This window comes from Lampris incognitus, chromosome 2 (genome assembly GCF_029633865.1).
Source record: "Lampris incognitus isolate fLamInc1 chromosome 2, fLamInc1.hap2, whole genome shotgun sequence".
NCBI lineage: Eukaryota > Metazoa > Chordata > Actinopteri > Lampriformes > Lampridae > Lampris > Lampris incognitus.
The window spans coordinates 20,543,493-20,567,102 of record NC_079212.1 but is presented as its reverse complement, the minus strand read 5'-3'; the positions used below and the strand labels follow the sequence as shown (position 1 = coordinate 20,567,102).

The 23,610-nt window shown below is 42.2% G+C and overlaps 2 protein-coding genes across 2 annotated transcripts in view; both read right to left on the bottom strand.

The window, feature by feature from the left end:
* pfkma (phosphofructokinase, muscle a) overlaps positions 1-1,817 on the bottom strand; it is a 50,730-nt gene extending 48,913 nt beyond the window's left edge. The window contains exon 1 of the mRNA XM_056274532.1: positions 1,646-1,817. Coding sequence (XP_056130507.1) covers positions 1,646-1,736 — 91 coding nt within the window. The 5' untranslated portion in view covers positions 1,737-1,817. The remainder of the gene's footprint in view (positions 1-1,645) is intronic.
* Positions 1,818-7,441: 5,624 nt separating this feature from the next.
* Positions 7,442-22,282, bottom strand: troap (trophinin associated protein). The gene is made up of 4 exons (XM_056298963.1): positions 22,259-22,282; positions 20,497-20,869; positions 10,053-10,255; positions 7,442-7,590 (listed from the first exon to the last, which is right to left on the bottom strand). The coding sequence occupies exons 1-4, from the start codon at positions 22,280-22,282 to the stop codon at positions 7,504-7,506; spliced, it is 687 nt and encodes a 228-aa protein (XP_056154938.1). The 3' UTR covers positions 7,442-7,503.
* Positions 22,283-23,610: the final 1,328 nt, after the last annotated feature.

Sequence of the window (23,610 nt, the reverse complement as noted above, 5' to 3'; positions counted from 1 at the left end):
CCGCTCGACTAAAAGTTCTGATCCGTTAGCCAGGGGCTACCGAGCTTATTCATCCGTGATCATTACAGTACTATTTGTTTTAGCTATGACAACATCGGCATCACTCATCACTTCTCTCATCTTCTTTCTCTCTTTGTGAATGCTGTGTTGAAGTCTGCCTTGCCTCTTGTGTGTATGTGAAGTCTATTCTCTTTTCAGGGCCCTACTGAGCCAAGCTGGGTTTGTGGTGGTGGTGGTGGGCGGGGTCCTGTAGGCTCTTGAGGGCGTTTATAGGGTTCCTGACGTTATCTTGGGTGGACATTCAACTAAATTTGCCTTGCACTCTCTTTACAAGTTTATTATTCAACAAATTTAAATTTGCTAAATTTCATGCATTAACTATGTATTCTAAATTACCTTGCTCTGCGTAAATTATTCTAAATTATAATTGTTATTGTAAACTACTAATAACACACATTAGCCCCTAGCTAACGTGTCTGACCCTTTAGTCGAGCGGTTAGTGATGTCGCCATGTGGCGCAATACACCCCGTATCGAATCCCGCACCGGGCAAGAAAGTAACCGGTTACATTATATTTGTGTATTTTGTGCATTTGACATCGATTGCATGTCTGTCCATCCTGGAAGAGGGATCCTTACTCTGTTGCTCTTCCTGAGGTTTAGGGTCCAAGGATAGAGGGTGTTGTATGTGGTATACTGTAGTATATTGTATGGATTGTAAAGCCCTTCGGGACTACCTTGTGAATTTGGGCTATGCGAAGAAACTTGACTTGACATATAGACTAATGTCATGAATTATATCTATGTACTAGCTTGCCCCTAGATATTTGGTACACTTAAGTCCAAAGTGTGAGGGTTGTGTTGTTGCAAGTCTACATATAGGGGGTCTTGTTTCACTAGACAGCAGCTGTGGAAAGGGGCGGACCTTTTCACCATTCCAGAAAAAGGTCACCGCCACTAAAATTAGCCCCAAAGATGTGAAACAGGGGACTCACAAAGGGACAAGGGGCAGATAAAGTTTCCATGCAAAAGGTTAGGGGTGCATTTGGAACTATTTAGTGATGAAACTGCTGTGTAATGATAAAAGAGGGATGGATAGGACACATTACCCATTGATCATAAAACCTATAGTTGTAGAGTAAGAGTCTGGAAACATGGTCCACAGGTACAATGACTTGAAGGTACAACAGATAAAAAGTGATATTGCAAAGACAGAATGAAATAAATCCAAGGGAAACTCAACACAACTATGAGGGTTTGTAGGCTTGTCCTAGCATTTACAAGAAACTGCCAGCGAACTCAAAATACAGATATTCCAGTGTGTGTTTAGGTTGTTTGTGTTGTGACCACATGAAACCATTCTGCTCCTATTACAGCAGTGTCATAACTAGCAGGCTTCACAACCAAACGTGACTCAACCCCTGACATGCGGCCTTCAAATGTGTTACTCTGGCATCATGGAAACATGTTCTCTGCCTTTGGCTCTTAAATGCACTTTGGATGTCAACATGCTCCATTCTACGTTGAATCCACACTCCCAGGGATGTCCATTGTCTTTTTTTTTATTAGCTGGACATAAACTTGTGATCTACATTGTGATGCTAGTCCAATACTACTACTGTGCCTTCTGAAAGTCCTCCACTTACCTTGGGCGTCTCCTCCTGATGTCAGTACAGCAATTGAGCGACCAGTCCCCATCTTGCTGGGGTCCATGTTTGCTTGTGAAGCATTGGACATGTTTCCAGAGGAGCCAGACAGAATGGTGACAGAGGAAGAAAAAGAAAAAGGAGAAGAAAGCGTGCCTCTACTCTTCCTCAATACAATCTGCTTCTCAGGGGAGGAACTGGTGAAGGCGCAAGCTTTATAGACCACTGTTCCTAATCCTGCCCCCAGCCCCCGCCCCAGACACACTCCGCCACTTGCATAAGCACACACACATATACTCACATACGCACAACTCAACTAAATATACAACAGTCACGGGAACCACCTGCACTGGACAGTTACACAGCAGGGATTACATAAAATGTACACACCAGTAATGTAACCTGTTGGACAATGATAACACAGACTTTAAAATGAATAAACACGTGCAAAATTAGTCAACTGTACTGTGAGCATTATAACTGAAAACATTTTATGAGCTCAAACGCAGAATATTTTGGGTAATTCGGTGGTTTGTATGCATGAAAAAAAAGGACCACATATAAAATCAGCTACAATTCATGAATGCCTGAAACCAAGAGTGATGATTCCTTAATGTGGTGCCATTTGGAGCCTAGCAGCAGCAGGGTTTATATTTCAGATATCTGTTGGAAGATATCTGTGATCCCACCACTGCTCTCCAGACTGGATACGGTGTCACTTGTGTACATATCCCTTTTTACAGTACATGTGCACTTGGTTCCAGAAAAAGGTTTCAACTCTTGGCATGGCCTAAAGACAATTTGGAGAATGCAAGACTGACTGTCCAGGGTATGTATGATGATAGTGGGGACAGTTAAGACGTTAAAACAGCAGTAACAACAATCTGAATGTCTTTAATGTAAGAAGTCAGGAATCAGGAACACTTTGTCATTTTATTTCATGGACACTGCTTGGCATCCTCCTCATCATATTCTTCATATATTTTATAATTCCATTATAATTCTGTTATCCTCTTTCAATGCTGTATTCTGTAAATTGTGTAAACAACATCCATTGCACGTTGTCCGTCTTGGGAGAGAGATCCCTTCTGTTGCTCTCCCTGAGGTTTCTTCCTATTTTTTCTCCCTGTTAAAGGTTTTTTTTAGGGAGTTGTTCCTTATCCGATGCGAGGGTCTAACGACAGGATGTTATGCTGCTGTAAAGCCCCTTGAGGCAAATTTTGTAATTTGTGATATTGGGCTATACAAATACAATTGACTTGACTTAATGTACACACCCAAATTCCAGTGAAGTTGGGATGTTGTGTAAAACGTGAATAAAAACAGAATACAATGATTTGCAAATCCTTTTCGACCTATATTCAATTGAATACACTACAAAGACAAGATATTTAATGTTCAAATTGATAAACTTTATTGGTTTTTTTTGCAAATATTCAGGCATTTTGAATTTGATGCCTGCAGTTTGAACATTAAATATCTTGTCTTTGTAGTGTATTCAATTGAATATAGGTCGAAAAGGATTTGCAAATCATTGTATTGCGTTTTTATTCACATTTTACACAACGTCCCAACTTCATTGGAATTGGGGTTTGTAATTGCGTACAACAAATGAAATTAAATAGTTTCCCCCAGCCCATAGCAGTGCAACACAAAGACAAAAACACATATCCAAAATTAACAAGAACTACAAGAACACACATATCAAGACTAACACATATATCCAAACTAAACAAAAAAAAATTACTGTCCAAGGGAACGAACGCCAGCCAGGATGACTGTCGGAACTGCCGGTCTGCATGGGCTAGCAGTTAGCTTAGCCTGCCCCGCTTCCGCGTCCTGTCAGACCGCCCTTGGTGTTTCCTCTTCGGGCATAGCTCCGGGCAGGGGCCATGGTCCTTGGGCCCACCGGACGCGGCAGACCAGGCTCCTTCAGCCAATCTAACGCCAGCTCTCCCAGTCAGACACCCTCGACACACCTCCTCGCACTCCACACGACGACACCAAAAAACACCACAGTCAACGCCAGGCGAGGCCACCACCAGACCGCCCTCAGTGTTATCAGAACTGCTGATCTGCATGGGATAGCAGTTAGATTAGCCTTTTCCTCTTCCGTGTCCTGTCAGACCACCCTCGGTGTTACCTCCCTGGGCACAGCTCTGGGCAGGGCTGTGGTCCCTGGGCCCACAAGATACAGCACACCAAGCTCTCTCAGCCATCAGACGAAGACAAAACTTAGACACAGATGTGGACAAAGACAGTGCATGGATGGTAATGGGTGAGGCCGCCGCAAATGTGAATTCATGCCACCATCTTCTCACACTGGTAGGGGAGACTGGGGCTTCTTGTCACATCGTTAATATTTTCACCATCAGATGATGCTACATAAAAGTCGAATACTCCCCCCCCCCCTTTTTTTTTCTCCAATTGCACCTGGCCAAGCCATCCTAGTCGCTTCTCTACCCCCTCTGCCGATCCGGGGAGGGCTGCAGACTTCGCCAGCTGCTTCTTTTCACCTGACCCAATTCCCAAATAGGGATCCTTCAAAGACCAAATAGGGAAACCTGGCCCAAAAAAACCTGACAGTGAGGCGTTTCGCCAGGGGGATGTAGTGTGCGGGAGGATCACGCTGCTCCCCCCCCAGTTTACTCCCCCAAACAGACGCCCCGAGTGACCAGAGAAGGTCCTAGTGCAGGGCCAGGACACATATCCACATCCGGCTTCTCATCCGCAGACAGGGCCAATTGTGCCTGCAGAGATGCCTGACCAAGCCGGAGGTAACATGGGGATTCGAACCAGCGATCCCCGTGTTGGTAGGCAATAGAATATAGCACTACGCTAACCGGACACCCATAAAAGCTGAATTCTAGTTTTCTGTGTCTACTTTATCTGATGTCATATCCTGTCTGGGAAAATTAAAGCACACTGATAACAGAGGTGAGCACTGATATACAATTTTTCACATTCTAAAAAAAAAAAAAAAATGAACTTGACATTTTTTGTCCTAATCTTCTATTTAAAAATCTTCACAGTTATACATCTGTACTTGGTAGAGGAAAGAATAAAGTGTCTTGCTATACTTTTGCTAATGTCTTGCTTTAAGCTAGCTTTCAGATATAGCAGACATCAGAAAACATGGTAGTTTGGGGGCAACTGTCTCAGTAATTTTGGGGTAAGTTATCACATGACAACTTGCTCCAAAATCACTGAGACAAATTGCCAGTCTATATAGACACAGAGTCTGCTTGTCAACTGTTGTCATATGTAATTTTGAATTTTGTGAATGTGTTTTTAAAGAAAGAAAGGAAGGGAGGAAAAAAGGAAGGGAGACGGATGAGATGGTCAGGATTTATAAAAGAAAAAGAGAAAATGGCAGCACACCACCTGACCTGATGCTAAAAAATGTGTAATTTCACAACTGTGTGATTTTGTGACTGCGCTGCCTATCTTGGCCAGGTCTCCCTTGAAAAAAGAGGTTTGTAATCTCAACGGGATCCTCCTGGTCAAATAAAGGTTAAATAAATAAATAAAAAAATAAAATGGGCAGTGAGGCAGGTTAGGTTGGCAAATAAATCAATCAGGAGTACAGCGAAGGATTACAACATTAACTCCCGTACGCTGGCTCAATATTGTAAGATATTCACTGCAGCTGAAACATAAACTCAAGACAGCCATCCCAACTATGGTGGTTGGGTATAAATCTCCACGGCACGTTTTTAGCCCAGACTTGGAGCTGCAGCTTGAGCAGTACCTTATGAGATCAGCTGACATCTATTTTGGTTTGTCACCAACTGACGTGAGAAAGGTAGCGTACACATTTGCAGTGGCACGGGAGCTGCAGTTTCCACCAGGCTGGACTGAACAGTGGCACTGCCTTGCCAGCGCAGGTGCCTTTAACAAGCAGAATGTCAAGGCTCTCTTTGAAAATCTGGAGAAGGTGTTGGGTCGACATTCACTGGGACCAGGGGACATCTGGAATATGGATGAAACTGGTGTGACAACTGTGCAGAAACCAGACCAATTGGTAGCCAGGTGCAGATTTAAACAGGTAGGGTCACTGAGATCTGGTGAAAGGGGTACCTTTAGTGACGCTAGCATGTGCAGTCTCAGCAACAGGGAACAATATTCCCCCCTACTTAATATTCCCTCAGGTGAACTTCCTTGATCACTTCCTCAACAACGGACCACCTGGCAGCAAAGGAGGAGCAAACCCCTCTGGCTGGATGAAGGAAACAAACACACCTTGTAGATTTCTTTAATCATTTTGTTGAACATGCTACGATGAGTCTGACTAATGAGGTTTGAGACCTGGTTTGAAATTTGTTTGAATCCTTGACGTTTTATTTGAAAGTTTGTTTTAAATGATTTTCCAGTTGTTGTAGCTGGGACTTAATGGCCACGTTCCAGTATTGATTCAAGTTCAATGATTAATCAATCTATTTTCTGTAGCTGAATTTAATTTTGAATTTTAAGTAAAAAAAAAACAAAAAAACCAACAATGAATTGGTTCTTGTTTTATTTGTTGCAAAATCCAGTGACATCTTACCCCACATAGTATGACAACTTTCCTACTGATGGGGCCATGTGTCACATGTGCACACTTACTATTTAAATGCCTATAACTGTACTAAAATTCATCATTATCCAAACTGCTCATCCTTCCTCAGGGTCATGGGGATGCTGGAGCCTATTTCAGCAGTCACTGGGCAGCAGGCGGGGAGACACCCTGGACAGGCTGCCAGACCATCACGGGGTTGCGGGGGTGGGGGGGAGCGCGCGCACGCACGCACACACACACGCGCACACACCCTGGGGACAATTTAGTACAGCTGATTCACCTGATCTACATGTCTTTGGACTGCGGGAGGAAACTGGAGCACCTGGAGGAAACCCATGCAGACACGGGGATAACATGCAAACTACACGCAGAGGACGACCCGGGACGAACCCCAAGGTTGAAATACCCCGGGGCTCAAACCCAGGACCTTCTTGCTGTGAGGCGACCGCACTAACCACTGCACCACCCTGCACTGCACACACACTTATGCTATGTAAAACCAAAACGTTATTGTGATCATAAACACATTAACTCAGACTCATCTGACACCTCTTACTTAGCTTTAATATGAATTCAGATTTTGATTTTTTTCTTTTTTTGATGTAGAAAAAATGTTTCTCTGTGGAAGAAAAGGGTCTATAATAATAATACATTTTATTTGTGGGTGCCATTCAGCGCACTCAGGGACACCTTACAGAGCACAGTTAAAAAACAAGAAAGCAGGGTAGACAATAAAAAGTTAACACAAAACAAAAGTATAAAATCATCACCCGCACAAGACTCAATGACGCGCGGATCAGACTGAATATGGTGTGAGAGTGAAAACCTCAACAGGACTTCATGGAGATCAACCATTATCAGCTATTCTGTAAATCTAATCACCTCATGCCGATCTATTTCAATTTCATTTGTACTGAAACAAGATATGAAAATGAAATGAATACAAAATATATGCCGGAGACTTTTGTTCTTTCATTTGGTATGCAATTTTTAACAATATGATATATTGATCCCAAGATATATAAAAGAGTGTGAAAAGTGCGACAAGATGCCCCGGTCTCCCCTACTGGGTGAGGCCGCGGCAAACATGAAACACACCACCATCTTCACCATCAGATACAATTTTATTTTGTCCATAAATAAACAAACAAACATTTCCAACTCAACAAAACGGTATATACACATTACTCCAAGCTCCCAAATATTGTCACTACTGGGAGTACTAACAGTTGCTACTAACAGGAGTAATTACTCCCGTTATCCTCTTCACGGCTGAAACAATGTAATTCAGCTGGCAGCCTTAGGAAAAACTTCCCATCATGCAAATGTTGTCAGGTAGTGCAGAGGCGCTGGGGGAGGCAGGGCCGCAGTCAATTGGCACAAATGTCTAAATGACAAAAGGAACAATATAAGGACAATGCACATATAAAAAAAGACAATCCACATATTAATCTATCGGTAGAAGAGAATTTGATCTCTGCTTCTTATTGTCTTTATGCATGTTCAATAATCGAGGTGACTCAATAATCATCTAAGCGACCTCTTCAGTTTCAGCTGACTGCAGGTATCCCCTCTTATAAACAATAAAGTGGCATAACAACTGAAAACAATGATCGGTTTCATACGCAAATTGCGGTGTGCATTAACTAGAGTTTCAATGGCAATGTGTACTATTCACAGTGAATTTGGGGATGGTTGCAATCACAGCTTCCAGGCTTGCGATGTTTTTACGAATCGCTGATTCTGTGGCTGTGATCAGTTTCACTAGCAGTATTTGCCCCAGCGTGGCAGCAAAATTTGGCGAGGATTGCCTTAAACTTGTACTTGAGTACTAGCAAACAGCACGTAAGATGGCAGACTACAGGAACCACCTGAGATTCAGCCTTAGTTGCAGACAGAGCGGGATTATACATAAGAGCCTGCAAATTAAGCGGAGCAACTGCGGACAAAAGTTTCAGCCTGCCTCAACAATGCTGGTGCTGCTGTCCAACATTAGCAGAGATGAGAAGAATGCAGTTATGATGCTTAATAAGGACAATAACATCATCATCTTCCTGGCAGACAAAGGCAGATGCGCTGTTGTATTAAACCAGACAGACTAACATGAGAAAGTTAAACTTAGCAACATGAATACTTATGAGCCCCTGACACGAGATCCAGGCGGTGGTTACAAGAAAAAGGTGACAGATTGTGTGAAGCTGTTATAACAGGACAATGCTATTCACAGAATTTTGTACCATAGCTTATACCCAGGGGAAGCTACACCTAGTCTGTATGGTTTACCTAAGATACATAATACAGGATGTGCCATTACGGTCTATTGTTTGTATGATTAACTCAGTGACCTATAACATCTCTAAGTTTCTGGCATCTGTTCTTAACCCGTTGGTAGGCAGTAATGAACATCACATTCAGAACACTATGGATTTTGTGGATAAGGTGAGGGACATCATTATGGAGGGGGATGAAACAATGGTCTCTTATAATGTTAACTCTCTTCACGTGTTCCTGTTGATGAAGCAGTGGAGGTTGTCCATATGAAATTACAAAACAATCCCACCCTTAGCAATAGGACCACCCTTAACACTGACCAAGTGTGTCTGCTCCTGAAGCTGTGTCTTCAGTCCATGTACTTCACATACAGGGGGGCAGTACTACTGCAATTGGTGATGGGGGACATTTGATTGTTGATGTATACCGTAAACCAACTCATACTGATCAGTACTTAAGGTTTGACTCTCATCATCCACTGGAGCATTAACTAGGAGTCATCAGGATACTGTACCACCAAGCTGACAACGTCCCCACCGACACAGCGACCGGGGAAGGGGAGAAATCCCACATTAAACAGGCCCTGGTTAAGTGTGGTTATCCTGACTGGGCGTTTGTCAAAGCCAGGCAGACGCCCAAACAGTGCACCAGCTGATCAAAGAGAAGAGCAGGACAACAGCTACCTAAGCGTAAACTAGTGGTGATTCCATATGTGGCGGGAGTGTCAGAACAATTGAGCGTGCATTTTCCAAACATCGCGTCTCAGTTGCTTTCAAACCCCAAAGTACGCTGCGACAGAAATTGGTCCACCCCAAGGATCCGGTCCCTCGGCACAAACAGAATATGGTGTACGCTGTTAAGTGCCGGGAGGATTGCTGTGACTTGTACGTCGTGGAAACCAAACAAGCCGTTGGCCAAGAGGATTGCATGACAAAGAAGAGCTAACACGTCAGGCCAGGACGCCGCAGTCTACACCCACCTGCAGGCCAGTGGCCACTCTTTCAAGGATAAGGATGTGCACATCCTTAATAGACAGGAATGCTGGTTTGAATGAGGAGTCAAAGAGGCCATCTATGTGAACAGGGAACGGCCATCCCTGAACACCGGGGGGGCTAAGAGTACATCTGTCATCATCTTACAGTGCTGTGATTGCTGATTGCATCCATTCCCAAATATTCTGTGAATAGTACACATTGCCATTGAATCTCTAGTTAATGCTCACAGCAATTTGCATATGAAACTGATCGTTGTTTTCGGTTGTTATGCCACTGTATTGTTTATATAGGTGGGGATACCTGCAGTCAGTTGAGACTGATGAGGTCACTTCGATGAGTGATGAAATGTTTCTCTCTCAACAAACGTTGTGTCCAGATGAACTGATTCAACTTTCTTTGATCTGCTTCTTCTTGTATATTATATTGTGTTAATAGTTCTATTCTTAATTGCAGCACAATAAAGTAGTATTTTCAAATCCTGGTTAACTTTCTGGACTTTGATTCATAGGCTAAAATTAATCCTTTTTTTTTTCTTTTGACATACAAACATCCCATACATCCACATTATTAATACTAAGCTTACAGTGGATTCCTGGAAGTGCAGAATGAATGCCAGAGGGTTTCCGCAGCGGGGCCGAGGGGGTTGGAGTGTGGGAGGGGCAGGGGCAGGTCTTGAGGCGTACGTGGCCACCTCCGCATCCAGACGCAACTCCTCTACTGGGGGCAGACGCTTGCGTAGCAATGCCATGGCTGGGCTGTGGGCACAGTTCTTCGGGACGAAAAAGTCTGAAACACAACAGTTGATGTTGTCAGCTATATAAAATTATAATGGACAAATTTCAACTGAAAATGGCTCAACAAGGCTAGTTACTTGAGTATATATTTTTTGGAAACATGACTTTTACTCCACAACATTTGAAAGACAAATATTGAGACTTCTGGTATGGCGATCGAGTGAAGCAGACGTAGAGAGAGCAGCTCTCGAGCGATTTCGTAAATCCTTACTATTCACATCAACAGTAAATCTTGAATTTATTCAGTGTTGCAGGAACAGGCTACAATATAAATTTAAAAAATGTCTGGCAAAAATAAGACCAGCGCCCAGAGAGGAAAAACTACGACCACGGGCCCTACCACACCTCCAGAGCCTAAGCTAACAACGGCTACCGCAGAAGTAGCTAACTCCGCTCGGACCATCGCCGACCTGATAGTTGAACTGGAGAAGAATAGAGCAGCGATTTCTGCCGAAATACAAGCTTCACTGTCTCCTATTCAAGCGACCTTAAATGCGGTTCGAATCAAGGTGGAAGATCTGGGCTCTCGTATGAGTACAATGGATACTGCCCTCTACAACCATAGCGACAGGCTAACCAGCATTGAAACACAGCTGAAACAACCCCCAAACTGAAAACCTTCATCTTAAACACAAGACCTCGAAAATCGCTCTCGTCGGAACAACTTCAGAGTAGTTGGACTACCCGAAGGTTACGAGGGACGTTCGGCCACAGATTTTATGTCTAAATTTTTCGTTGACATATTGCAAGACGAGTCGTTCACCTCACCACCAGAGCTTGAAATGGCACACCGCACGTTGAGAACGAAACCAGGGGAAGGAGAACGGCCCCGACCCGTGACAATTCGCTTTCTACGCTACAAACAGAGGGACCAGGTACTCGCCCTAGCGAGAAAACGAGGGCAACTTGTATATCAGGGTCGAGGGATCTGTATTTTTCCAGACATGAGCAGCGAGCTGGCCAAGAAGCGCGCCACATTCCTCACAATCAACAAATCAAGTCCAAACTCTACAAGAGCGGTATTAAGTTCACACTCCACCATCCAGCTGTACTTACACTAACACACCAGGGCGTGGCGCACAAGTTTCACACCGCAGAAGAGGCTGAAATGTTCTACAACCGACACCTGGCAAATTGATATCGAGTAAACAAGCTCGCAACGTACACGGCTCCTGAAATACTGCTGAGGCTTTCCTATTCGGTCCGGGCCAGGCATCAGTTATATAAACAATTAAATAATCCCAGGTGTCACGGTGGGCGGCTGATTTGGCTACCGTGCACCTCGGCCTTTTTTTTTGTTGAAATGTGATCATTTCAACCCGACGAAAGTTCCTCGTTATAACATTAACGTTTGATTTTGGATTGTGGACCTCTGCCATTGGAATATGGACATGTGGACTAAACATTAATTCTGGACACTCCATTTGGACTTTTTCCACCACTGCCGCGATCGCCATGATATCGGCTTCCTCAAACCAAGTAAACAAAAAACGGAGTCTCTTCGGACAACTACGCCACCCACTGAACATAGAAGTCTACTTCGGACTTTTCTTTTTTCAAACTGCAGTCGTCTCAAAATCAGAACCTGCTTCTTAAACGGCTTTGACCCTTCAAGGTAATGGTGTGGAGTTTGTGTGTGTTTGCGTGTGCATACGTGTATGTGTGCGTTTGTGTGTATATACAGTTGCATGTGCATATGTATGTATGGGTATGTAGATGTAGGCGTGCGTGCACACATATAGTACATACGTATATTAGGTTGTTTTTTTTCTGGCATTTTTGTGCCACTCTGGTAAGTTCCTGTTTTATTTCTAAATCTGTTGATGTGTGTTTACAGTACATATGCAAGCTCGGTAGTGCTCTCTGTTGTAAGGATAGAGGAATAAGAAGGATAGTGCTTTCATTTAGTTATTCCGGAAGTTAATAAATAGTTTTGCCTGCAGCTCATCATAGGTGGGAAGATGAGCATAGGTACAGGGGGGTATATTTTTGTTTTGCTTGTTTTTTGTTTTGTTTTGGGGTTGTTTTTGCCCATTACCTGTTTTTTGCATTCGGATTGGCATGTGTCTGTCATTCTTCTTGCTGCAGTACCGTACTGGGTTTGCACGTATGCCTGACGACTTTTCAACTGAACCAAGTCACCGTATCCCATTATCATTTGACTTTCAGAGATTGTTATGACGAATAACCCAAGCAGTTCGGTGAGAGTGAGAGGCTCCATCAAAATTATCTCGTGGAACGTAGGGGGCCTGAATGGACCTGTGAAGCATGCTAGAGTATTTTCTCACCTGAAACATTTGAAATCAGACATCACATTCTTACAAGAAACCCACTTGAGTACAATAGACCACCAACGACTTAGTAGACCCTGGATAGGTCATATTTTTCACTCTACATTCAACCTTAAAACGAGAGGAGCAGCCATCTTGATTAATAAAAAAGTAAATTTTATTCCCTCTAACATAGTCGATGACTCTAACGGGTGATATATTATAGTAACTGGCTCCCTTTATCAAACTCCGGTTGTTCTTGTCTCTGTGTACGCCCCAAATTGGGATGATGTAGATTTTATGAGGAAACTTATATCGTCGCTTCCCGATTTACACACTCACAAGCTAATATTTGGAGGAGACCTTAATTGTGTGATGGATCCCAGTCTAGACAGATCTAGCTCGAGAACAGTTACATCTTCCAAGATGTTGCAAGCGCTGGCTGCCTTTATGGATCAGTGCGGCTGTGTCGACCCATGGAGATTCTCTAATCCAACTGATAGGCACTATTCTTTTTATTCACATGTCCATAATTCTTACTCCCGTATAGATTATTTTTTTTATAGATAAGACGCTTCTTCCCGCAGTAACCTCAGTTGAATACTCCTCTATAGTTAATTCTGACCACTCCCCTGTGATACTGGTCTTGAGCCTTGAAAACCATCATAGAGAGAGTCACTTCTGGAGATTCGATTCCACGTTTCTGTCTGATGCTAAATTTTGTAATCTTATCACCCAGTCTATTGACCTCTTAGTGGAGACTAACAAAACTGATGATACCAGTCCATCTTTACTATGGGAAACCCTTAAGGCATTCTTTAGGGGTGAGATAATTTCATATACCGCTCACCATAATAAGGTACAAAAGAGACGACAACGTGAGCTTACAGAGGCAATAGCAGACTGCCGATGTTCCATTTCACGATCTCCTGAACTGTTCAAGGAGAGACTTGCTCTCCAAACTGAATCCAATAGTTTGTCCACAAAGGATGCAGAGAAGATGCTGCTTAAAGCTCGGGGAACATTGTACGAACATGGGGATAAGGCAGGGCGCCTTCTCGCACATCAGTTGAAAGGGAGGATGGCCTCACAGCAAATTTCTCAAATAACCAATAACTCAGGTTCACTGACATCTAACCCCTCTGAAATTAATGAGAATTTCAGAGCCTATTATTCTGATTTATACAAATCTGACTCACCTGATGATACTGACATGTTAAATTTCTTTAATGGGCTCAATATTACTAAATTAACGCCGGAACAACACAAAAACCTGGAGACACCTCTGAATCTAAATGAAATAATGGATGCTATCAAGTCAATGCAAAGTGGGAAATCCCTGGGACTGGACAGCTATCCTGCTGAATTTTATAAGAAGTTTTCCAATCAGTTGGCACCTCTGCTTTTGGAGATGTTCGAGGACTCTCTCCAAAAAGGCACACTACCACCAACACTTACCCAAGCCCCTATTTCACTGATCCTTAAAGAGGACAAAGATCCCAATTTATGCTCTTCTTATCGACCTATTTCGCTTCTTAATGTTGACGAAAAGTTACTTGCTAAAGTCCTTGCAGCTAGAATCGAGACTATTTTGCCCTCTATAATTTCAATTGACCAAACAGGATTTATTAAAAATCGTCACTCCTTCGCAAACATACGGAGACTTCTTAACATCATTCACTCCCCAGCCCCTGTCTAATCCTGAGGTGGTTATATCGCTCGATGCAGAAAAAGCTTTTGATCGAGTTGAGTGAAGCCATCTGTTCTTCACATTAAAGCAATTTGGGTTCGGAGAGAAATTCACATCTTGGATACGCTTACTGTATGCTTCCCCACAGGCCTGCATATGTACCAACAATCAGCGATCACAATTCTTTCCCCTCTCACGCGGGACACCTCAAGGATGCCCGATTTCCCCCCTCCTTTTTGCCATTGTTATTGAACCTCTATCAATGGCTCTTAAGAGTGATAAGTTGTTTTCAGGTATCAAAAGAGGTGGTGCCGAGCACAAAGTATCTTTGTATGCAGATGACCTACTCCTTTACATTTGTGATCCAATAAGTTCCATTTCGCATATTTTAGCCACTCTCCAATCCTTTAGTAACTTCTCTGGGTACAAACTAAATATACAGAAAAGTGAATGTTTTCCTATTAATCAATTGGCCCAGGAAATACCCCAGTCTAATATTCCCTTCAGATTATCTAGCACCAGGCTTAAATACTTAGGAATAAATATTACAACTTCCATCCACTCTCTATGTGAGGAAAATCTTACAGCTCTAACAGCAAAGGACAAAACTGATCTGAAGAGATGGAACAGCCTACCCCTCTCCCTAGCAGGTAGAGTACAATCCATTAAAATGAACGTGCTCCCCAGATACTTATACTTATTTCAATGCTTACCAATTTTTTACCTAAACATTTCTTTCGTCAATTGGATTCAATAATTTAAAATTTTATATGGGGGGGTAAAATCCCACGAATTCGTAAATCTTTGCTCCAGAGAGGGAGGTCACAAGGGGGACTTGGTCTACCAAATTTTAAATTATATTACTGGGCCGCTAACATGCATAAAATTGCACTCTGGATGTCAGACACTGATGATAATTGGATTCAGTTAGAAGCTAGCTCTTGTCATTCCTCATCCCTAAAAGCATTGGTGTGTAACAGTCTTCCATTTAAGACTAAACAGCACTCCTCTAACCCCATAGTAATTACCACTTTGAAAATCTGGCAACAAATTAGGCAACAGCTCAGCTGGACTTCTCTGCCCCTAGCTACACCTATCTGCAACAATCAACTCTTTCAACCAGCCAAGATTGATTCGAGATTTCTGGCGCAGACAAGGCCTATCCTGCCTTGGTGATCTTTATGTTGATAGCCTGTTTGCTAGCTTTGCACAATTACGTTCCAAATTCAAACTAGAACACTCTGATCTGTTTAGGTAATTTCAAATTCGCAACTTTGCCAAATCCAGCACCCCAGCATTTCCATAGGCTCCGCCGGCTTCGGGCATTGACCATCTTCTTGCAGTTACTGACTTGTCAAAAGGCCATATTTCTTTTATATACAATCTTTTATCAGCAACGACTCCCCCTGCTCTGCATAAGATCAAGACAAGCTGGGAGACTGAACTAGGTATCACTCTGTCCGATGATTGGTGGGGCACTGCAGTACGTGCAATACACTCATCCTCCTCTTGTGCGAGGCTTAGTCTCATTCAATTCAAAGTCCTCCATAGGATCCATTTTAGCAAAGCAAAATTATCAAAAATTTACCCAAACCTCTCTGATGTTTGTCACAGATGCTCTCAAGCACCAGCAGACTTGACTCATATGTTCTGGTCATGCCCGAGTTTGACGGAATACTGGAGGTCCTTCTTTAACCTTATGTTGGAGATTTTGGAATCGAATCTGGACTCATCGCCTCAAATTGCTATCTTTGGTGTCCCTGAGGAGGGAGTTAAAATGACTGCTAAACAAATGTAATCTCCTTTGCCTCTTTAATTGCCCGTCGCCGTATTCTCCTCCTATGGAAAAATCGCTCATCCCCCTCAAACATGTCCTGGCTACGGGACTTAATGTCATTTCTGAAATTGGAAAAGATCAAATTTGCTGTCCAGGGCTCAGTTGAAAAACTTTACAAACACTGGCAGCCTCTTATCTCTCACTTTGAAACGATGTGCTCTATCCCATTGGAATAAAGCAGTGGATGTGTGATTTGGTTTAGACAACGGTGTACTGTTCTGAGATATGCATTTGCATGCACATACATATAATGTATATATAGGTGCATTGGGAATGCGTTTATGTTGGTGGGTATGCGTGCAAATATAACAATGTGTGGGTGCGTACACCTTGGACTGTGGCCTCGCGGGGTGCAGGCGGTGTTTGGGGGCAGATTGTCATGTTGACTTGGTGTATTACCAATTGTCCATACCTTTTTTTTTTTTGGTTATGTATGTTTTATGTATGTACAAGTATTTTGTACTTTGTCTTTGCTTATTTAATTCACTCATTTATTATTATTATTACTGCTGTTGTTGTGGTTGTTTGTGATGTTAGCTATTAGGGGGGAGACAATGGTTATCAATGTCTTCCCCTTTTATACACGTATATATATTTTTTCTTCTTTGGATTGTGTGCTTTTGTTGAGATGCAGGGGTTGGGTGGGGGTGGGTGGAAAAAGGAAATAGGAAAAATGGTGACTTGTAGTCCCAGTATTGCTTGTTGTTTGCTTGTTTTTCACCAATAAAAAATATATATTAAAAAAAAAGAAAGACAAATATTGAACTTTTGATTCCACTACATTTCTATGAACGTTCCTGTTACCCTGTGCTCACACTGGCAGTGGCTTTATCACTGTATGTCGCTGTCACTTGCTGCAGCCAGCTTGTGGGCATTGCTAACGTAGTTTTGAGGAGGTGGGCTACAAATGTATTGCCAGGAGATGCATCAATTTTCTAAAAAAAATGTATATACTAATAAATATTATAAATATATATTTTATATTTATTTATATGTTATATTTACATCTTCTTTGCTATATTCATCTTGGAGTTGTATGTCTGTATTTTCTTAAAGGGAGGCCTATTACTATATCGCCAAATATATGCGTGAACCCACAAATCAGGTGCATTCCCGTGTAGTGAAATTCGGGGGGGGGGGGTAGCCGGGAACCACTGCAGCTGGGACACAAACCTGGGGCTCCCGCACCACGGGCAACTATGTTAACCAGTCGACTAACGAGTCCGAACTGTTAGCCAAGGGCTAGCGAGTCTACACATCCGTGGTTGTTACACTACCCCCCCGGGAAGTGCGTCCCCGCGCTTCAGCATATGAGCTCCCTCATGCTCCTGGGCGCACGTGCTTCCAATGGCCTCAAGGTCTCACCATCCCACTTCTGACACCAATGTAGCGAATTGAGAGGGCAGCCGGGAAATGAACCTGGATCTCTTGCACCACGGACACATGCGCTAACCGGTTGACTAAAGGGTCCGATCCTTTAGTTGACTGGTTAACATATGGCATACCCAAGGGCTCAGTTCTTGGCCCTTTACTGTTCTCTATATTTCACCACTCGGCCAAATTAAATGCAGTCATGGAATAAATTTCCATTGTTATGCGGATGATACTCAGCTTTATGTGCCTATAAGGGCTGATGATCGTACTCAAATGACTAATTTAGAGGCCTGCTTGACTGCTGTGAAACACTGGATGTCGCTAAATTTCCTGCTTTTAAATTCAGATAAAACTGAGATGTTGGTCGCTGGCCCTGCAAGACACAGACAACAATTTGATCAAGCAACAATAACAACTGACAACTCTGTGATTTAAGGAAGTGTGGCAGCCAAAACACTTGGTGTTACGTTCTCCACGGTCATGGTGGTTGCCACCTGGACACTGCTTGGCATCTTCCTCATCACATTTTTTTATATATCTTATAAATCCATATAAATTTTGTTATCCTGTTTCAATGTATCCTTCTCTCATGCCGATGTTTGACTAGTATTTTTTCTTGCCTCTTTTCCCATGTATGTGAATGGTGGGATGTGATTCTTCACTGTGTGCATGTGTAGTCTGTTCTCCTGTCGGGTCCACATAGTGATTGTGGTCGCGTGGCTCAGGTCCAAGGCTGTTCCGGTGGCACCTGGACACTGCTTGGCATCGTCCTCATCATATTCTTCATGGATCTTATAATTCTATTTTATATAAATATACACACAAACACAGTTTGATTGTTTGTTTGAGGCTCTGCCTACTTTTTAACTTTTAACTATTTTTAAGGACCCCGTAGACCTTTGGATTATCTTAATTGATTTTACAGTTTGCCTATTATGGATTTTTACCCGATAATCGATTACATTGATTGAGAAATGCAAATCTGCGTTAGTCAAATCAAGTTAGCAACAACTAACAGCATAGTAAAGGTGTTGCTCTACTGTTGTCCTACTACAACAAAACCAGCAACAACATGCCCAGGGGCATGGCCAAGAGAAACAGTGTGGGTAATGCCAACAATGTGGGTAAAGGCGACAGCAATAAGTTAAAGGAACAGTTAAAAGCATTAAACGATAATTATCTATATATGTATACTATCTATGTATTATTATCTATATATCTATTTTTATTAATTATCTATTTTTTTTTATCATATAGCCATATATATGGATATCCATATTTGTCATGGGGATATCCATTTATCCATATATATGGATATCCCCAGGACATATATGGATATCCATATATGTCATGGATATATGGATATCCGCTTATCTTCCTCAGGCCCGTGACCCTGAGTAGGATAAGCGGTTTGGATAATGGATGGATGGATAAAAAAACTATAATTGTTTCTGATTTAGGCTTCAGTTACATCAAGGAAAATCTTCATGACCACGATGAACCTCTGCTGCGGCCTGCTGACAACTCCTCAAGTGCTTCTGATGAAGAGGATTTCTTTTCTAATATGAAGCATATACATGGGTCATGACCAGACAACTGGATGCATACCTGACATGTACAGCTGAAGGCATGGCTATGTTGACAGCTTACCCAGCTGTACCCAGCCTGTCACTCAAGCTAAACAAAGCCCTGCCTGTCTCTGCTGCCTGCGAAAGGCTTTTTAGTGAAGCTGGATTGATCTTCAGCCCAAGAAGGGGAAGAATTCATTCCCACAACTTAGAAAACTAGCTTCTACTGAAGCTGAAAAAGAACATCTTCAAGTTTGATGAGACAGAATTTTCTCACCTGTCACCACTAGAGACCTGTGAGATGGACAGTATAGTAGAAGTCAACCACAACAAATTGTTTGTATTGGCAGCAGAAGTGCACTTCAAAACTGGCTGTGGATGTTACCTCAAAATTAACCAATACTTAATTGTCTGAAAGTTTTGTTTGGTTGTGAATTAATACAATCTTTATTGAGTTTTTTTTGTTTTTGTTTTTTGTCTCACTTAAAGTAGTGTCGCTGTTAGGCAGTTATAAAGCTAGAGGTGTATAACTGGGATTTTAAGGTAGGTTGGTTGTTTTATTAAATTGTTTTATTGTTGTGTTAAATAAAAAAACGAAAACAATAATGGCTGTCCTTTTGTTAATTCAATTGTGTTTCTATAGGCATTTCTATAGGCTTTGTAGCATATTCTACAAGCTTTTTCTTCCTCAGGTTCTACAAGCAAGTCAGTGCATTCTGTAGTTGTTTCACAGTGATTAGGTTCTATAAATGAATTGTGGCAACAATACAACAATGCGTTGACATTAAAAAGAAAACATACGTTTGAATACTTAAGTATTTTTAAAAGCAAGTACTCCTGTACTTTTTTTGTTTGTTTTGGATTTCCCCCCTTTTTTCTCCCCAATTGTATCCGGCCAATTACCTCACTCTTCCGAGCTTTCCCGGTCGCTGCTCCACCTGCTGTGCCGATTCTGGGAAGGCTGCAGACAACCACATGTATTCCTCCGATACATGTGGAGTTGCCAGCTGCTTCTTTTCACTTGACAGTGAGGAATTTTGCCAGGGGGATGTAACGCATGGGAGGATCACGCTATTCCCCCCCAGTTCCCCTTCCCCCCTGAACAGGCGACCAGACCGACCAGAGGAGGCACTAGTGCAGCGACTAGGACACATACCCACATCCGGCTTCCCACCCGCAGACACGGCCAATTGTGTCTGTCGGGCCGCCTGACCAAACCAGAGGTAACACGGGGATTCGACCTGGCGATCCCCATGTTGGTAGGCAATGAAATAGACCGCCACTCCACCCGGACACTCGTACTCCAATACTTTAACTCAAATAAAAATTTGACTGAAAAACTTTCACTTGTACTGGAGTAATATTTAACCAGGAGTATCTCTACTTTGACTTAAATAATGGAGTTGAGTACTTTGTCCACCTCTGTCTAGCACTATGCACACCCAACACAATGAGCTACAACTTTTGGTAACATGAGTGTTAGTTCAGCGCTACCTCTTGGGAGACTCAGTATGGAGGGGTTGTCCTGCCAGGCTGGTTCTGACCCAGATGGGTACTCTTCATTTATTGGCAGCTGCAACCTCTGGGCTGCCAACACAGTGCCATGTTGCTCCATCCTCTGGACCGCCAACACAGTGCTACGTTGCTCCTGCTGCACAGAGTTCTCCACCGTCTCAAAACATGGAACTTTAAACAGCTTTTTGCCTGTCGAGAACAAAATCACCGATTCCCTGTGTGGGGCTTGGAAGAACAGCTGTGAGCCTATATTCTTCTGCTCCTGCTCTTCTTCTTCCCCCTTCCTATTCACCTCCCCCACCTCCTCACGGCTCCCATTAATCTCTTCCTTTTGTCCAGAGTGAGAGACATTCTGGATGGGAAAGAGGAAGACACAAAAGGACATACAGCAATGTTATGCTAACGAACCGTCAGTTAACTTCAAGTTTACCAACAGCCATAAGTAAATTTCCTCAAACTAATATATTTCTTGGAGTGTTGCTGGACATACAGACTCAAAAACACAAACAGTCAAATGGGCAGTTTCTTATCTCAAAGACAGAGTACAAATAGTGGATGTTAATGGACTACTATCCAGTCCCAAAATACTTGAGTGCGGCATTCCCCAGGGAAGCATCCTAGGGCCTCTTTTTTCCTGCTGTAAATAAACAAAGAAGCCAGAAGAAGAAGCTACTTTATTTTGTCATTATAAAGTTGTCTTGGTTACAATGAAATTTGTTCTCTGCATTTAATCCATGTATAGGAGCAGTGGGCAGCTGCAGTGCCCGGGGACAAACTCCAGTTCTTCTTTCCATAGCCTTGTGTTGTGACTTATTTGGTCACATGATTGAGTTGAATAGTAGTTCAATAATTAGTTCATGAAAACAAGTGAATTATATTGTTTATTTGATTAATTGATTATTCTATTGAATACATGATTAGAGATATGATTGAATACTATATGTGATACATGATTACAGAAATATTATTTGTGATGTTAAAAAGAATAGATCGAATGTTCAGATTGCACAGTTCATATTAGAAAAGCCTACTGTATTTTGTAATGTAAAACTCAAACTCCCAGCAGGCTTAGCGACAAGGAAACAGGAAGTTGGTTCGGTTGACAGTCGAGACTCGTGCGAGAGCAGTGCGCTCAGAGATTAGCAAGAAAAACGTTACCATTAGCTTTGTCGAATGTATGTCTGCAACCATTTTCATATAAAGAAGCTTCGTTTTATAATCCGGTTTTTGTGGTCTTTGCTGTTCGAGAAGGGAATATAATTCCTACACCTTGGTCAGGGGTACAGGCAGGAGTAATAACCCTAACATGCATATCTCTTTGATGGTGGGAGGAAACAGGAGCACCCAGAGGAAACCCATGCAGACACGGAGAGAACATGCAAACTCAGCACAGAAAGGACCTGGGACGGCCTGGGGTTCGTACCCAGGACCTTCTTGCTGTAAGGCAACAGTGCTAACCACCATGCAGCTGATTTAAAATCAGCATGTTCATGTGATCACTTTCTTTATACAGACGATTCTGCCTTGCTTATGCTGCAACAAAGATGAAAGTGTGATTGAAAAAACCTTCAGCTCAGAGCTTACATCAGTTGGTAGATGGCTAAGTGACAATAAACTATCTCTCCATCTTAGTAAAACTGAGTCCATTTTATTCAGTTCTAGATGTAATTTAAAAAAGTCTGATGGCTTTAAAATCAAGGTCGATGATACCACAATAGTAGAGAAATCCACAGTTAATTACCTTGGCTGTGTACTGGATAATCATTTATCTGGAGAGGACATGGTTTTGAGGGTACTTACAAAGGTTAACCATAGGATACGTTTTTTTGGCTAGGATCTCAACATTTTTGGACTTTGGGGCGGTGAAAATACTAGCTGGGGCTCTACCTCAGTGTCACTTTGACTACGCCTTTTGTACTTGGTATGATGGTATTCCAAAGGCATTCACAATTAAACTTCAGGCGTCACAGAACAAGCTTGTCAGAATTGTTCTGAGGCTACTAGTGGACACTCATGTAATTTCCTCTCATTTTGAGAGTAAATTGGCTTAGGGTACAGGACAGGTGGATCAGATTATATTGTGTACAGTACTGAGGATTGTTGTGATGTGATCAAATATCTTATTAACATTTTTTCCGGGTTAGGGACACACACAGTTATGTCACTTGCTGGCAAGGCAAATTTTTATACTCAGCAGCTGTTTTGTGGAAAAGGGTACCCAAAGTCATGAAGAAAATTGATAGAGTGGGTAGGTTCAAAACAGCTATAAAATATTTAGGAACAGGTCAGATTAAATTAAATTATCTCATGATGTGTGTGTCAGGAACCACCCATTTTGAGTATTTATTACATAATTAAAACATTTTCCCCTTGTGTCAAGTGTTTGTTGAATAGAATGTAGTGTTTTTTTTAAATGCATGAGCTGTCAAGTTTGTCATTTGCTGATGACTATCCTTGTACGTTCTTTCATCATAGACCACAATGGAAATAAGCATACTAGCTTTCTTGTGTTATCCTTGACAATTTCTGAAATTTGTACATGGAGCCCTTATCCTGTATTTATTTTTAAAAAATATTATTATTGTCAAATAAAATCACATTACATTACATTTTAAAGTAGCAAAAAGAACAAGAAAATCTCACCATAACTATGAAAAGTATTAGCCTGAGAACCAGACAAATCCGCAAGCTGATGTTTTACATTTGCTCTGGCATATATGTCTGGCCACTCTCCCATTCAGACAGATTTCTGGTCAGACCAATCACAACTGTTTATCTAATATGGGGCAGGTTTGATACCATGATATACAGCCTTATTTTTTCCCACCCACATTCCAGGAATTGTGTCTCTGATTGGTGTTGTGTTCAGATTGTGTTGTACTGCATTTGCATGTAGGCGTTGTGGCCTGGTTATGGCATCCTGCTGCTAGAGGGTGCTGTTGGTCAAGCGAGTGGAGTAGTGGGGCAGGACAAGAGGTATAAAAAAAACATGTACGGTGTGGAGAATGAAGACAGAGGCCTTGTTAAAAACATAGTTGTGTTGGTGGTAATTACTAAGCACTAATAAAACAAGTGGCGACGAGGATAAATAAG